This window comes from Otolemur garnettii, unplaced genomic scaffold (genome assembly GCF_000181295.1).
Source record: "Otolemur garnettii isolate 467f Iridium unplaced genomic scaffold, OtoGar3 scaffold00156, whole genome shotgun sequence".
NCBI classification, from domain to species: Eukaryota; Metazoa; Chordata; class Mammalia; order Primates; family Galagidae; genus Otolemur; species Otolemur garnettii.
Window position 1 is genome coordinate 1,141,377 of NW_003852551.1, and position 15,724 is coordinate 1,157,100.

At 39.7% G+C, this 15,724-nt stretch overlaps 1 protein-coding gene across 2 annotated transcripts in view; it reads left to right on the plus strand.

Moving 5' to 3' along the window:
- CLIC4 (chloride intracellular channel 4) overlaps window positions 1-15,724 on the plus strand; it is a 60,364-nt gene that overhangs the window by 16,243 nt on the left and 28,397 nt on the right. For both annotated transcript variants that reach the window (XM_023519081.1, XM_012811428.2), the window contains exon 2: window positions 10,817-10,926. In XM_023519081.1, coding sequence (XP_023374849.1) covers window positions 10,871-10,926 — 56 coding nt within the window. In that variant the 5' untranslated portion in view covers window positions 10,817-10,870. The remainder of the gene's footprint in view (window positions 1-10,816; window positions 10,927-15,724) is intronic.

The following is a 15,724-nucleotide window of genomic DNA, read 5'->3' on the forward strand; positions in this document are numbered from 1 at the left end:
GCGAGTCTCCTGCCTCAGCCTCCCAAGTAGCTGGGACCACAGGCGCCTGCCACAATGCCCGGCTATTTTTTGGTTGCAGCCATTGTTGTTTGGCGGGCCTGGGCTGGATTCGAACCCACCACCTTAGGTATATGTGGCTGGCGCCTTAGCCACTTGAGCCACAGGTGTTGAGCCCCCCCTTTTTAATGATGTTTATATTACAGATATCAAAAGTAAGAAAGGGTATACAGTGAATAGTCAACTCTTCCCATCTGCCAATTTTAGAGCACTATGCTCTTCTAAGCCCTTTCTTTTTTTGAGACAGAGTCTCAAGCTGTTGCCCTTGGTAGAGTACCATGACGTCACAGCAACCTCAAACTCTTGGGCTTAAGTGATTCTCTTGCCTCAGCCTCCCAAGTAGCTAGGACTACAGACACCTGCCACAGCACCAGACTATTTTTTGTTGTTGTTGCAGTTGTCATTGCTGTTCAGCAGGCCCGGGTTGGATTTGAACCCACTAGTTGGTGTATGTGGCTGGCGCCGTAGCCACTGAGCTACAGGGCCGAGCTTTCTAAGCCCTTTCTATGTATTCACTCATTCAGTTCTCCTGACAGTCCAGTGAAATGTAGGTACTATTCTTATTCCCATTTTATAGGAGAGTGTAGCAGGCCCAGGGAGGTGAAATCACTTTTTCAAAGTCACCTAGCTAGGAAGTGGTGGAGTTGTCTGAGAGTCTGGCTCTAGATTAGTGCTCTTAACTGCCATCCTCTGCTGAGTGAGAGGATATAGTAAGGATTAACTAGATTAATACATCTGAAGAGCTTGTTTGGGGAGAGTGGAGAGTTCATCCTCAGTAAGGTAAATGTTTCATGTGAACTCTAACAGCCTATCCTGTAGTTTCACGATGGTTATCCATCATGTAATTTCAAACTGATCAGTTCCTCTCTAGACTGCACAGGTTTTTATCAGTAGAGTCAACTTCATGAGTTCATGATGCTGAACAAGGAAATGATAGCAACTGAAGTCTTTGCAACATCCTGACCTTCACTGTATTCTATTTACATAGGCAGAACTTGGATATGTAGTAATTCTAACAATATATCTCATTTGGCTTAATTTATATTTATTGAATTAGTTCAGTGACATGGTTATGGCCAGGAAACAATGATATACGTGCGTTGACTGGAGATTTTTAACATCTTAAATAAGTGATAATCTTTGCTTTCTTCCATCTAGTGGACCATTTAAACTTTATATAGACTATTTTTTAAAGACTAAGGCCATCATGTATGTCAGTTGCAAGAATTTAATATGGAAGATAATTAGATTCTTTCCTCTCTGTTACTTTGCTGAAAGAATAAAGTAATCTAGGGATTTTAATGGCTAAGCGCTTGAACTGAAGAACCTGTTGTGAGGCCTTGAGTTTTTGCATGAGTTGTTACCTTTAAAGTCAGGTGAGATTTATTAAACAATTACCATGTGCCAGGAATTGTGTGTACCCTAACTGACTTGGTCCTCATTAATGACGTGGTGTGGTAGGTTAACTTTCACAGGTGTTAAGTAATTTACTAAAGATTACACAGCTAATTAAACAGTGAAGTCAGGATTTAAATGAAGATATGTCTGATTCCAAACTTTGTTTAAACATCTGTGACAGACTTGTAGAAGGATTATACCACTCTTATAACAGCTTATACCAACTCCATACCTTGGTTTCAGCATGTGTTTAGCAAAAATTCTGAAGAAATAGGTTATTGATGCCCGGTGACTTTGCCCACTTATCTTGTTTTGTGACTTTGAGATTAATCTGAATCAAAGCAGGTCATTTTGTGTATTCCCACAGCTAATTTAGATGGACAGCATCCACACTAAAGGTAAATGGGGGTTCAATGCCTGTGGCTTAAGTGGCTAAGGTGCCAGTCATGTATACCTGAGCTGGCGGGTTTGAATCCAGCCCGGGCCCGCCAAACAGCAATGATGGCTACAACTAAAAAATAGCCAGGCGTTGTGGCGGGTGCCTGTGGTCCCAGCTACTTGGGAGGCTGAGGCAGGAGAATCGCTTGAGCCCAGGAGGAGGTTGCTGTGAGCTGTGATGCCATAGCACTCTACCCAGGCTGACAGCTTGAGGCTCTGTCTTGGGAAAGAAAAAAAAAAGGCAAATGGGGTATTAAAATTTTAAAGTTCATTCTTTTGGCAACACATCGTTCTATACATTCCCTAGAAAATGTGTTGAGAAAAATAATATAATGGTCAGGAGCCCATTCTTACCTTCAGGTCTCAACTTTCCTGTCTTCTTACCTGAGTGATGATCACATCCCATCCCTAGTTTCATAAGAACAAAGACAGAGAAGAAGGAAGATAAAGCCTGTTGGGGGTTTAAAAATCTGACTAGTCCAAAGACTGATTCTACCAGGTTTTCTAAGTGAGCAGTTCCTTAATCTTGACTTAGTAAAACATTAAAATATTTTTGGCATCTCTTACTGACCCTTCTGCAATGTAGGAGTTAATCCTGCAGTTTCTGAGTAAGTACGGGTATTATGCAACCAATATTATGCTACCAAGAAATACATGAAGAATTACAACAGAGGTCTGTAGGGAGGAGGGGCAGCTAGTGTGACGAATGGGGAGTGCGTGACAGTGTGCAGCAGGCAGCAAGTTAAAAAATACCCCTTCTTAAGAACAAAACTCCAGTGAAGGTGAAGGTTCTGTCATTACCTGGAAATTCGTGATTAGTCTGTGTCAGCAGGATTATTCCAATGTTCGCTTTAATTATTTGGGTTTTCTAATTTTTATCAGAACAGTAGAGGCGTGTGTGTTTCTATAACATGAAATCATAATTTTGAAACTATTTACATAATCCAGATTAAAATCTCCTCTAGCATGTGTTTATTTATACATATAATCTTATCTATACATTTTTAAAAAACAGCTTTATTAGATATAATTAATATCACAATATAATGTACCCCTTTAAAATATACAAGTTAATGAATTTTGGTATAGTCACAATATTGTGCAGTCATCATTGATCAAATTTTATTTTTATTTTATTTTATTTTTTATTTATTTGAGACAGAGATGCCCTCAGTTGTGTACTGTAGTGTCATAGCACACAGCGACCTCAAACTCTTAGGCTCAAGTGATTCTCTTGCCTCAGCCTCCCAAGTAGTTGGGACTATAGGTACCTTCTATAATGCCCAGCTATTTTTAGAGATGGGGGTCTCGCTCTGGCTCAGGCTGGTCTTGAACCTGTGAGCTCAGGCCCTCCACCCACCTCGGCCTCCCAGAGTGCTAGGATGCATCATCATCGGTCTAATTTTAAAACATGACCCCACAAAGAAACTTGGTATCCATTAGTGGTCACTCACCCTCCCCTCTAGTTCCTAGGCAATCACTAATCTGTCTCTGTGGATTTGCCTGTTTTGGGGCATTTCATATAAATGGAGCCATATACATTTGTCCCCCTGCATCTTGGGCGGAGGGATTGGTTCTAGTATCTCCTTCCACCCCCACTCCCCATTCCCGGATGCGCAAGTTCTTTAGAACTGGCTCCTTTCATATAGCCTGTTTCCAAAGTTTATTCAAGTTATAATGTATTATCAGTACTTCGTTTCTTTTGATTGCCAAATAATGTTCCACTGTATAGATATACCACATTTTATGTGTTTTAAGTTTTGCTTTTAAAATTTATTATTTCTGAGAGACTACTTTCTCTGGGAAGATAGTATAGATGGTAGTAGCCAGCAACCTGGAAACATTAGCAGGCACAAACAGAAAGACTCCAACAAAATACTGGCAGCCCATGCAACAGTTTCAGACAGTAACTGCTCTACTCGAAACACCACAGAAAAAGCTGGCCTCACCCTCACTCACGTCTGCAAAGGCTGAATGGGTGGCCTAGACGCCCATCCTCTGGTGGTGGTCTGTGATTTAACAGACCTTTTACTGAAGGGCTTAGATAGTCTCCAGTGTCTTGCTGTTACAAACAATGATGTTTCAATGTTCTTCCCTCTTACTTGGATCTTTGGATATCTGTATAAGTGTTTCTACAGAATAAATTCTACATGTAAAATTCTTGGCAATAGCATACAGTGGTGCTTTCAGAAGTGGTGGTTAGATGGATAGCATCAAACCATGGGAGGTTAAGAAATATGTAAGAAGTATTGTCAGTCTTCATTTTTCTCTGTTGTCCAGACAGGCTGATTTTTATTGTTCTGTCTTCCAGTTCACTGATTCTTTCCTCTGTTTTTTCATTTACTTCAAGCTATTTATTCATAATTGCATTAAAATTTTTATCATGGCTGCTTTAAAATCTTTGTCTAGTAATTCTGTCATCTTGGTGTTAGTGTCTATTGACTGTTTTTTGGGTTTTTTTTTTTTTTTTTCATTCAGTTTGATGTGGTTTTGGTATGACAAATGACTTTCCTACTTAGAGATTCTGGGATCTTGTTTAACCCTTCTATTTAAACTTCTCTGACACTCAGATAAGACTTCTCTAACCTGCTCTGATGGGGATTGGGGGAAGAGGGATAAGGGAAGAGGGGGTGCACTGCCTTGTTACAAGCAGGTAGAGATAGAAGTCCAGGTGCACTTAAGATGTGCCTCCTTGGCCTGGCTCAGTGTCTGTAATCCCAGCACTCTGGGAGCCCAAGGTGGTGGGGCACCTGAGCTCAGGAGTTCAAGACCTAGTCTCTAAAAAGAGCTGGGCATTGTGGTAGGCACCTATAGTCCCAGCTACTTGGGAGGCTGAGACAAGAGGATCATTTGAACCCAAGAGTTGGAGGTTGATGTGAGCTGCGATGCCATGCCACTCTACTAAGGGCAAGAACTCAGAAAAATAAATAAATAAATAAGTAAATTGCTTTTACAAAGTGGGCAGGGGGTATGGGAGTCCAAGGGGATGGGGGTTCATAGTATATGGCATACCTCTTGGGGGCGGGACACAATTATCACAATTATAAGAAGGACTTTACCTAACAAATGCAATCAGTGTAAACTAATTCTTTGTGCCCTTAATGAATTCCAAACAAAGAAAAAAAGATGTGCCTCTCATTTTTATTTTTTTTAAAAATAATTTTTTATTTTTTAATTTTAATAAAAATTATTTTTTATTAAATCATAACTTTGTACATTGATGCATTTATGGGGTCCAGGGTATTGCTTCAGTATACCATGTGAAATGTTTACATTGAACTAAGTAACACATCCATCACAATGCCTCTCATTTTTAAACGTAATACTTCTGAGAGACTTTCGCTTCTGGGAAGGTAGAATAGACAGCCATGAGTTTCCTGACTTTTTTTTTTTTTTTATTAATTTTCCCTCTATCTATCCCAGACTTGGGAGCTAAAGAAGCTAGCGACCGAGGTAGGAAAGTTCCTCATCTGCTGAGGGGGGTGGGTGAGAGGGAGTTCCAGTTCCAGCTCCCCATGTGATCCCACTAATACCCCAGTAGAGGTGATCTCATTTATTGCTCATTGATGATCAGAGTACTGAGTTGACTCTCTGTTAGGCCTCCTCTGACACCACCCCAGAGGTAGGAGTTGAGGATGGTGATGGAGGCCCTGGTTTCTTGGCTGGCCTTTTCTGACAACATCTTGCTAGGAGTGTTATAGCCTTCTGAGGGTTGATTATATTAAGTTGGGAATAAAATATATAAATTGTAAAAAAGTTAGGCAACAGAGCCTCTAAGTTGACCACTGTACTAAGGTGCATGTGGCGCACGTCCAGTCTATGAAAATTGGGTCAACTTAGGTCAATGTTGGGAGGTGGTCAACTATGGAGGTACTGCTGTATATAGTGTTAATATAAAAGTTATATGTGTTTTAAAAGAAAAATGTAGTATGTACATAGAAAGTAAAAATGTAGAAGTCTAGGCTATGTAATCCTAGCTACTTCGGTGGGTGAGGCAGAAGGATTGCTTGTGGCCAAGAGTTTGAGATCAGCTAGGGCAAAATAGCAAGACCCTTGTCTCAAACAAAAAAAAAAAAAAAAAAAAAAAAAAGGAGAAAATATGCTGCTATTGATGATAAGAACAGGTGTTCACTATGTGTCAAGTACTCTCCCTAATGCTTTATACGGGCAGTGTATGGCTAGACCACACTTACCAGCCTCTCTTATAGTTAGATGAAGCCACGTGATTAAATCTTTTCCAGAAGAATTTGAGAAGAAATGACAGGTAGAACTGGGCTGGGGCACTTAGTATGTGCCTCTCAAAAAAAAAAAAAAAAAAAAAAAGTTAAAAAATCACGCGGAAGAATAAGTAACAGATTACTGAATGGTTCAAAGGCACTGCTGACTTTCTGTAGTGTTTGGTTTTTACTTGTTTTAAAAATGATGAGTATACATTGCTGTTGGAAGCAGTGAAAAGTGAAGCATTTTGTAAAGGCATTCTTTCCTTCAGTGTTTGTGTTAGTATGTGTTGCACTGCAAGCTGGGTAATTCATAATGAGAAGAGGCTTATTTGGCTCATGGTTCTGTGGGCTGGACAAGAAACAACTGTGCCCACATCTGCTTCTGGTGAGGGCTTCAGGGAGCTGCCAGTCAAGGTGGAAGGTGAAGCGGGGAACAGGTGTGTCTCATGGCCAGGCCCGAGCATGGGAGAGGGAGGCTGTTTTCAACAACCAGCTCTCGGGTGAACTAATAAAGTGAGAAAACTCTCATTATCTCGGGGAGGGCACCCCACCACTTAAGAGGGACCATAACCCAAACACTTTCATCAGGCTCTGCCTCCTACATTGGGGATCAAATTTCAACATGAGATTTGGAGGGGCCAAACATCCAAACCATGTCAGTGCTACTGTTAGATACTTTATGTCAATTTTTTTTTTTGCAGTTTTTGGCTGGGGCTGGGTTTGAACCCGCCACCTCTGGTATAGGGGGTTGGTGCCCTACTCCTTTGAGCCACAGGCGCTGCCTCAGTTTTTTTTTTGTAAGACAAAATCTTTCTCTGTCACCCTAGGCAGAGTGCCTTGGTGTTATATCTCACAACAGCCTCAAACTCTTGGCCTTAAGTGACCCTCTTGCCTCAGCTTACCAAGTGGCTAGGATTACAGGCACCTGCTACAACACTGGCTTATTTTTCTGTTTTTAGTAGAGATGGGGTCTCACTCTTGCTCAGGCTGGTCTTGAACTCCTGAGCTCAGAGGATCCACCTCCCAGAGTGCTAGGATTACAGGCATGAGCCACCACACTGGCTCTATATGTCAATTTTTATTGTTGTTGACACAAAAGTGGGTGTAGAATTGAAGGTATTGTGACTCTTGGTATAGCACGTTTTCCACTATGTCACGGTGCTCTCAGTCAGTCAGTTGTAGCAATAGGTTGTATTCAATGGAGTTCATCCTAAACAATAATTTTGGTTCTCTAACTTTGTTGAAATGGAATCTTATCAGTACAACTTTGATTGAAGGAGAAAGTTTTTGACTTGGAACTTCCAGAAATCTGAATTTCTCCATAATATTACTATACTTAAAAAAACTCACCTGACTAGTAGCTCACAATTTTCCAATGCTATGAAAACTTTGGAAAAACTTGTTTATGGCAATGTTTCTTGTTAAACTCATCATCAGTTTCAGCGGAGTAATTAATAAAAGGCATTTTTTCCAGGTCTAGCCTGAAGAGTACACCTGCTTTTACTTGTGTGCACATGAAGGAAAGTGTTTATATGAGGACTGTGAGATGTGTAAGAAACTTCTGATGCACGTAAAAGAGATGTAGGTTAGGAAAATTTTGCTAGATGATGAATGATAGACAAAGGAGGCAGTCAGGCCACCTGTGGAAGGAAAAGGCATTTGCACCTGACCAGGTCTTCCTGGATCATTCTTGTGTCCTGAGATGATGTCCATGCCCAAGGATGTGCTGTGCAGACTGTTGTAGGAAATTACGGGGTGGTGGCTTTTATCTGCAGCTAGTCCTTGTTCATCTCCAGCCTGCTTCTAGTTTAATGTGTTCCCAAAGACCTATGTTATTATGTCTTTATTACTTTATTATGTCTTCTTTATTGCTTTAATGATTTTAACACTACTATGACAAGGGTAGCTTGGGAAATTATAATTTTATAGATTTAATAAACGGAATGGGATGCAGATCTTGAGTCAGACTAATTCTTTGTCTACCAAACTACTGTTCCTTCAATAAGTTTCAAGTTGGGAATAGTTTTTCTTGTATTTTTATCTCTGGTGCTTAAGCATGTTAAAGATAGGAGGGGAAAAAAAGCCAAAACAACGGTAATAGAATTTGGTTATCTACAGCCCTAACCTGGTGTGAAAATACCCATCAGGCTGTATGGAAAGGTAGTGCGTTAACATTTTCCTATGTGTAGTAAACTCACTTGTCTGTTACCAGTGTTCCTTGCTATGACTGTGTGGCTAGCATCTTCAAAAAGGGCAACTTTGAGGCTAAGTACAGTGGCTCACACTTGTAATCCTAGTGCTTTGTCGAGGGGGGAGGATTGCTTAAGGCCAAGAGTTTGAGACTAGCCTGAGCAAGAGGGAGACCTTGACTCTATAAAAAAATAGAAAAATTAGCTGGGCATGATGGGCACACCTGTAGTTTCAGCGACTCAGAGGCTAAAAGCAGGGAGATTGCGGCATGGCGCTTGTGGCTTAAGCAACTAAGGTGCCAGCCACATACACCAGAGCTGGCAGATTTGAATCCAGCCTGGACCTGCCAAACAACAATGACAATTGCAACCAAAAAATAGCCAGGTGTTTGGCAGGCACCTGTGGTCCCAGCTACTTGGGAAGCTGAGGCAAGAGAATCACCCTAACTTCCCTTACCATTGATTGTATCCAGCAGGTACTGTTTTCCTTTGGGATCTGCTTGGGTGCCTATAACAAACTAAGGATTCCTGGGCCCCATCCCAGGTATTCTATTGAATCACAGTCCCTGGATGTGAGGGCCAGGAATCTTCATTTTAAACTTTTTCCTTAAGTTATTCTTAATCTCACTGAAGTTTAAGAACTGGGCCTTCTTTAGGAAGTAAACTTTTATACATGTTGCAGTACTGTGCATCAGGACTTAATGATTCACTGCCTATAAATTCTGTGCATGTTTTGTTACCGATAAAGAATGATCACATTTATTATTATTTTAAACCAAGCTCAATTATAACTATCCCATGTTTGATTAGGGTAGGTTTTGAGATCCTCCTTATATGCCCATGTGTTTTGTTTGCTTTTCTGTTTTTACTCCTTTTCACCTCTCCGTTAGTTTAGGGATTAATGACTTTTTCTGATGTAGCATTTTACTGACATGGTTGTGAATTTTTGAGGGAATTGGTTTGGGATAATAAACAGTCCCTTTTACCAGCATCTTTGAAAGACTTGTTGCAGTGTTATTTCTGGCAGTCTGTGGACTTCATGGTGAACAGGCTGTCTTGATCTCTAGCAATGTCAGAACGTTCTCTTCCTGCATTCTGACTCCCGCTCCTTTCCTCACCCTGTTTCCTTCACCCAGTCTCTCCTTAAATTTGGGGCATACACAATGGAATGAAAGATTTGTTCCACGCTGATGTTTAGGAAAATTCTATGTTGACTTTGAGCTCAGGGATACCAACTGCCATTTCTTAAGTAGGATTAGAAATAGCATATTAAAAAGACATGTTTGGTTGTTTGCTGGTTCCCTGAAGAAATGTGTAAAACAGGATATGGAATATTTACAACAAATATGTGTATTTTTTGATGGGAGGAGGGCTGGTGGTTATTTAACTCTTTGGAGACAGGTACGCTTACAAGTTTCCCTATTTATGTTGCCTTATAAAGAGGAATACTGTGTGATGGAACAAGAAATGATTTTTACATTTCATAAACTCATGACAGACTCTGTCTTTGTCCTGAGGCAGGATATGTGTGCCCCCTAGGAATTGGTCTTCTATCCATCACAGCAGTTGTTACCGCATGTGGCTATTTAAATTTAGATTACAAACACACTGCATTATGACAGACATTTCCATCAATGACTGACTGCATATATAACATAGATTATAATACCATATATTTACTGTACCTTTTCTATACTTAGATGTATAGATACCATTGTGTTATACTTGCCTATAGTATTCAATACAGTAACATGCTATACAAGTTTTAGTCCAGGAGCAAAAGGCTATATATAACATCTGGGTTTCAGTAAGTACATTTTATGATAGTCATACAACATTGAAATAACATGTAAGACCCATTTCACACAATGTGTCCCCATCATTAAGCAACATGTGACCATAATTGAAAATAAAGTAATTCAGTTTAGTTCAACTAGCCTCCTAGAGTCTCACTCTGTCACCCTGGTGGGTAGAGTGCCATGGTGTCATAGCTAACAGCAACTTTAAACTCCGGGGCTCAAGTGTCCCTTTTACCTCATCCTCCCAAGGAGCTGGGACTATAGGCGCCCATTAGGATGCCCAGCTTGTTTTTTCTGCTTTTAGTAGAGGCAGAGTCTCACTCTTGGTCAGGCTGGTCTTGAACTTCTGAGCTCAGGGTAGCCACCTGCCTCAGTTTCTCCCAGAATGTTAGGATTACATGTGTGAGCCACCAGACCCAGCCCCATTTTAAATACTACCTGGCCACATGTTGCTAGCAGCTACCATATTGGACAATGGCAATATAGATCATCTCCATCGGTCCTGAAAGTTCTTGTGGACATTGCTATGCTAGACTGGTCATTTTAAAGAAGAGACAGAGGCAAATGAAAGAGCAAAATAATGAACACCCAGATTCCCACTCTTCCTTCCACAGTACAACTGTTCCTGTCTTTTATCTTTCAGTAAAATTTAGAAAAAGAACTTTGAGTATGATCATTTTGACTTTGTGTTTTAATATTTAATTCTCTTTCCCAGGCTGGCAGTGATGGTGAAAGCATAGGAAACTGCCCCTTTTCCCAGAGGCTCTTCATGATTCTTTGGCTCAAAGGAGTTGTGTTCAGTGTCACCACTGTTGACCTGAAAAGGTAAGAAAGACACAGCTGCAATTTGGGATCAATTTAAGTTGAAAGTATATACTGAAGTAAAACACTTCAGTGTTTTGTTTTTTTTCCCCCAGTATGATCCTGGCCCCTCACTTTGATTACGCATAAAGGATGTATTGTATTATAGTTCTGCTGGTTTATGGACAACTTCTGTAAATATTATGAACAACTCACAATATCAGTGTATCACATGTGACCACTCAGTCCTTTTAGGAACTTAATGTATGTTTACCTTAAATCTCGTGAGTAGCTTCAGGAACTCAGTTTTAGTGTGGATGCAGTAAAATACTTGACCTTTCCAGTGTAAACATGGAACTATGAAGAATTTTCTAAGCAAACATGACCTTGGTCTCTAATGTGCTAAACCTGTGACTTATATAATCTGGATCTTTAACCATGGAATTTTTAGGAGGCTGAATACTCCTTTTCATTTAATTTGTAATTTACTTGCCAGAGAATAAAAGTAGTTTTCTGTAACATGTTTTTAATCCCATTTGGGTAAATATATTATAAAATAAGAGCAATTATCTATGGGCGTTTGATTGTTCTTGTTAGTTTAGGAGTCGTTCGTAGCTTTCTCCCTCACAGACCATAATGGAGAGGGCTGAGAAGAGTCCTGAGCTTCTCTTCTTCCTTAGCAAATAGGTCTGAGGTGAAGGACATATATCTCTTTCCCCAAAAGATTTAAATCAAGGGTTAAGAGTAGCTGTGCCAATGGGAAAATCTAGGACTTGGCAGTGGAAATGTACTCCTTTTGACACAAATGCACAGTATGGTTCACTACTTAATAAGCATATTAATTCATGAATTGTATGTAGGAAAAATATGGACAGGCTATCACTGGACGTGTGGCAGAATTCACGTACAGTATCCCTTTGTGAGCCTCAGACATGGATTATCTGAGAGCTATCATGCCATTTCCAGCTCTAGGTTAGCATGTTTGAATCTCTTGCATTTATTTGAAATTTTACAGACTTTAAACATTTATTACAAATAAGCTGTGAAGTCTTACAGGGAATGCTTTAGTTATATATATAAAAATGTAGAATTAAACTCTTGGGTATGGTGAGAGTTAAAACTTACAAGCTCTTAGGAAGACATTACCTAGTTTATGTTGGACAGAGCTATTGTAAGAATGAAGTCAGTCATGCAAGTTACCCTTCTATTACTGTTTTTTTTCCTACATGCATTCACAAAGGAAGTCTTGCAGTATAACTTCTAAAAATAAACTATGCTACCAGGCCCACACCCTTGCTATGTCCTAAAATACATGGATTTCTCCACTTCCATTTTTGGCTTGGAGCAAGTGAGTTGACTGCCATGACTGCTATGCTTTGAGAAAGCCTTCTTTGAATTACTCAGTACAGTGCTTGATTGTGGTCCATACCAACCAGCAAGAGAGCCATAGCAATGGGAATCTAGGTCCGGAAAGGAAGGGAACCCATTGTGGTTAATTCAAAGTCATCTATTTCTTCTCATAAAGGCATTATTCTTACACATTGACTAATATTTCAAGATTTAGGTGTGTATAAGTGTATATGTAGAAATATGTGAAGTGTATTTAAGTGTATATGTTAAATATTTGTGTATATGTGGATACATAGATTACATACATATAATATGCAAATGCATATTCTGTGGCACATGAGAAATAGGCATTCAGGACTTCATAACCAGAAAATATCAGTGATGTATGTTTATTTCCCAGGGCTTTGTGTAGAATCACCGGTAGAGAGGACTTAAAATTGAAGCTTATATTTTTTTGGTTTTCTTTAGAAATCTTAGATTTAAAAAATGGTCTTAGGGCAACTAAAGGCATGAAAATGAGTCCCTTTAACCCCCAACCCCTGGCCATCAGCTTCTCCTTTACAGAGATGAGATGATTTTAGGTTTGATCTTTCTCCTTCCAGACCTTTTCTATGAGTCGACATGCTTAAAGTCTTGAGCAAAATTTCACAGAGAAGGTATGCCAAGAGAGTGAACATTGGCTCAAAAAATAATGTATATTCAATTTTTCGCAGAGGAATAAAACATCCTGTCATAAGTACCTTTTGTAATATATTTTTCATTTTAAAACATTAAATGTGACTCTATTTAGAAATCTGTGGGGGAGAAAATGCCAATAGTGCTTATTTTTCTGCTTTTCTTGATAATTGCCTAGTTTCTTGGTGAAAAGTACTGATCCCAGAACAAACCAGTGGAGAACAATAGTATACCACTGAGAGCTATTTAGAAGCTCACTCTGTGCTCTGAAAAAAATGATTGTTACATGACATTTCATCTATAAGAACAAGCCCCTTTCTAGTTCTGGCACCGTATGACATGTTCTCTTTGAATCTCAGTTGGTATTAATGACTATGCTGGTCGTTTTCATGTGCCTCTTGTGAACCTTTGAATAGTCTCCCGTTACGTTCCTGCCTGTGCAGCCTTGGTGCTTTAGCTTTCCAAACTTAATTTTCTGTTCATGCTGCAGTTGTATTCAAGAACTTGTAGATAAAAAAAAAATGCCCAGGCTTCAGAAAGACTTAGATCAGAAAGATTTACATCAGAAAGAAAGCAGAAAGATTTATATCAGTCACTATTTGAACAAAAGTTTCAGGTTAAGTGTAGGTGAAAATTTTAAAATTGGGGGTATAAAGATGCCATCAATTGGGGAGCAACCATGGCATAATAGATAGTATCAAGAGTAGAGACCACTGGGACCGTGGGCAAGCTGCCTCATCTCCCAGGGGGAAAAAGGAACATTTCCTCTCTGTCATCTAAATGCTAGATACTGTTCGGGGCACTTCTTACTATTTTCAAACTATTTTCAGACCTTGTATTGACTGGAATTCATTGTTGTATCAGACTTTCTGGTGGACAGGTTCATTGCAGTAATCAGGGCTTTAGTTGAAGACTTTTACCATCTTCATTATGCCTAGAAGTTCCTACCTCAGAGCCTAGCATTTGCGAGCACACTTGGATTTTAGTTAAATCTGTCAGTGCCACAGATAAGCTTGAGAGGTAGGCAAAGGGAAGACGAAGGAGAAAAGTCTCCCCATGAGGAGAGAGAAACACTGACACGGTGACCGGGATGTACCCAAGTGCAGCCCTATGTCGTCACACACCTGTTGGGATAAACTTTTCTGGTTTTGAAAAATGGGGATAAAAATGATAACTTGAAGCCATTAGCTCTTTATTGTAAGGAGCTGTATCTGCTGATGAGTGAATACAATCCTTTCTCTAGGGCATTCTCTGCAAGAATAAATGAATTGGGGAAGACTGCTTATGAAAGATGGAAGTGTATGTTTCCATTCCCATTTCTACCTTGAACACCGAAACTATCTCATTCTCTGCAGTGTCCCTGGTGACTTCCTTCTGTTTCCAATGTAAACATACCATTTGTAATATATTATGTGAGTCAGACCCACGCAGATTACAACAGTAAGGACAGAAAGCTGTGAAGGTAATTGTGAGAGTTCAAATTTTAACAATTTTGATAGTGTCAAATGTTATAATGGAGCTGTGAAACCAATACTTCGGTGTAGCTTAAAAGGCATTTGAAAACTCAGAAGAAAATCTGACTCCCAGACAGTCTTCAGATTGTTTTATTTTCATTCTCATGCCTCTGTGGTTCCACCCTTCTGAAAACAGTCTGCAGTAGAATGAGAAATCAGTTTCATTTCCAAGTAGATCTTCAGTAGCAGCGGCTTGAATGAGACAGGAGGAGAGACTAAATGGAAAGGCATAGGTCCTGCCTTGAAAGAAATGACCCATTTCCTGCTGCTTGCCAGTCAGGAAAGCACAGACTCCATTTCTCCTCTTTGTGAAGTTGACATGCACTGCTGAAGCCCTTATTAGAACAGTCCTACACCTCGAGATGAATGTGTTTTATGAATGCGTTCTGAATCACACACATATCCTGTGTGGGTGGGTGGGAGTGGGGAGAGGCCGGCAGAGAGGGGGAACTTAGCCACATGCCACATGGTCTTTTTCAAGGTGATTTCAAAGGGGATATCCAGTTGAGGCCGCTAAGAATGGGACTAGAAAAATTATTAGTGAATATTTTTCTAAACCTCTTATCAGTCTAATCTTACTTCTAAACTGTGTTTTTAAAATATGTTACAGAAGCTAGATTTGAAGTCTTTTCAGGGGTGCTATTTTGTTTTTAAAATATGGCTCTACCCATTGACATCAAAGTAGACTGAGATTAGCAGTTTACCACATTTAATCAAAATTGGCAAAATCTTTAAACTGGTTGGGACAAACAGATAAATTTAGTAACTAGGCGACTTGGTGTGTGAGTTTTGGTGAATCCCCAATTAATTCATTCATTTAGAGACTAACATTAATTAAGCCAGAATATAGCAAATCTAGTAGTAAAGAATGATTAACAGTAGGGCGGCGCCGGTGGCTCAAGGAGTAGGGTGCCGGCCCCATATACCAGAAGTGGCAGTTCAAACCCAGCCCTGGCCAAAAATTACAACAACAACAACAACAAAAGAATGATAAACAGTAGTAAAGTATTTTGAAACAAAGAATTCTGTAGTGTTAACTGGTGGGGTTATTTTCTGATTATGTACTTACATAGTGTCCAGTATTCTCTTGATATGTGCAAATTAATTTTATGCCTCAAAAATCAGCACCTTCAAAAAGGAACTCAATTTAAAAGGTAAGTTCTATGTACTTAATTTTTCTTTTTACATTTAGCAGGTCAGTCTGTTACAGATAGGTCATCTGTAACATCAGAGCCAGCCCCAATGTTCTATAGCTGTGCTTGTGCTCATTTTATACCACGCAG